Below are 1,803 nucleotides of genomic sequence, written 5' to 3' on the forward strand. Positions count from 1 at the left end.
TATATATATTTCTTCCTTAATGAGAGAGACTCTTGTTTCTTGTTTTGAAGTTTGGCACTTAATAGAATCTAGATAATCTGGAATTTCAGAGTTATGTTTGTGCAGAGAGATTTGAAGATCTTTTTTTTTTAAGTTATTTCAATAATTAGCACTGTTGAAGAATCAGAAATAGAAAAAAACTCTCTTCACAAATTCTTTGGTAGATCAAAAGGTACTTACTGTCAGGTGTGCCAAACTCCGTTTTTTCTGAAATCACACTTCATCTCTACTTCCTCTTTCCCCAGACACTGAGAAAGGGGAGATGTGGCAGAGGAATCAGACTTCTCTGGCAGACTTCATCCTTGAAGGCCTCTTTGATGACTCTCTCATCCACCTTTTCCTTTTCTCCTTAACCAGAGTGGTCTTCCTTATTGCAGTGAGTGGCAACATGCTCACTATTCTCCTCATCTGTGCTGATGCCTAGCTTCATACACCCATGTACTTCCTGCTCAGCCAGCTCTCCCTCATGGATCTGATGCATGTCTCCACAACCATCCCGAAGATGGCTACTAACTACCTATCTGGCAAGAAGACCATCTCCTTTGTGGGCTGTGCCACCCAGCACTTCCTCTATTTGTCTCTGGGTGGTGCTGTCTTCTCTTAGCTCTCATGTCCTACGACTGCTATGTTGCCATTTGTCATCCACTTCGTTATACTGTTCTCATGAACAGAAAGGTGGGACTGATGATGGCCGTCATGTGGTTGGGAGCATCCACAAACTCTCTAATTCACACAATGATCTTGATGCACTTGTTGGTTCTGTGTTCTATAGCATCATTACACCCACGCTGAATCCTTTGATTTATACTCTACGGAATAAGGATGTAGTTAAGGCTCTGAGAAGAGTGCTGGGGAGAGATCTTCTCACTCAGCAATTGCTGTTGCCCTGAATATAAGAGTGGAATGGGATAAGCTCCTTAAGTTGATCAGCATAAACCTCTGACTTTTCAAGGGTCCAGATCCCTGATGACTACTGCAAAAATGAAGTAGTTAACACACAATGCCAGTATTCTAACTTGCTCTCAGGCACCTGAGTACTGTAGAATATTATCTTAGTCCATTTGGGCTGCTATAACAAAAATACCATGGACTAGGTGGCTTAAACAACAAACATTTTATTTTCTCACAGTTCTGGAGGCTGAAAAGTCCAAGACCAATCCTTGAAATTGCTAGACACTCTCTCATTTCCTTTTGATTTCTTTAAAAATGTAACCCTGCCAAAACATGCTTCCCTAAGTGAAATAAGTCAGGTAGAGAAAGACAAATACCATATGATTTCACTCATATGTGGAATTTAAGAAACAAAACAGATGAACATATGGGAGGGGGGAAATAAATAGAAGGAAGCAAATCATAAGAGACTTAACGATAGAGAACAAACTCAGGGTTGATGGAGGGTAGTGGGTGGGGATGGGCTAGATGGGTGATGAGCATTAAGGAGGCACTTGTTGTAATGAGCACCAGGTGTTGTATGTAAGTGATGAATCACTGAATTCTACTCCTGAAACTAATATTGCACTGTATACTAACTAGAATTTAAATAAAAATTTGAAAAAAGAAAAAAAAATGGAATCATTTCTCTAATTTCTCTTTCTACAGTTGCATTGTTAGTGTATAAGAAAGTAACTGATTTCTGTGCATTGATTTTGTATCCTGCCACATTACTGAATTGCTATATGAGTTCTAGTAATTTGGGGGTGGAGTCTTTTGGATTTTCACATAAAGTATCATGTCATCTGTATAGAGAGAGAGTGTGACTTCTTC

At 39.5% G+C, this 1,803-nt stretch overlaps 1 protein-coding gene across 1 annotated transcript; it reads left to right on the top strand.

Moving 5' to 3' along the window:
* Window positions 1-301: 301 nt before the first annotated feature.
* LOC123844835 (olfactory receptor 2AE1) lies at window positions 302-1,309 on the top strand. The gene is given in 3 exon segments (XM_045875737.2): window positions 302-626; window positions 629-789; window positions 792-1,309. Coding segments are annotated over 3 exon segments (624 nt in total). The 3' UTR covers window positions 930-1,309.
* Window positions 1,310-1,803: the final 494 nt, after the last annotated feature.

This window comes from Mirounga angustirostris, unplaced genomic scaffold (genome assembly GCF_029215605.1).
Source record: "Mirounga angustirostris isolate CCGP_5_RB_7025 unplaced genomic scaffold, mMirAng1.0.hap1 SCAF_5, whole genome shotgun sequence".
Classification (NCBI taxonomy): Eukaryota; Metazoa; Chordata; class Mammalia; order Carnivora; family Phocidae; genus Mirounga; species Mirounga angustirostris.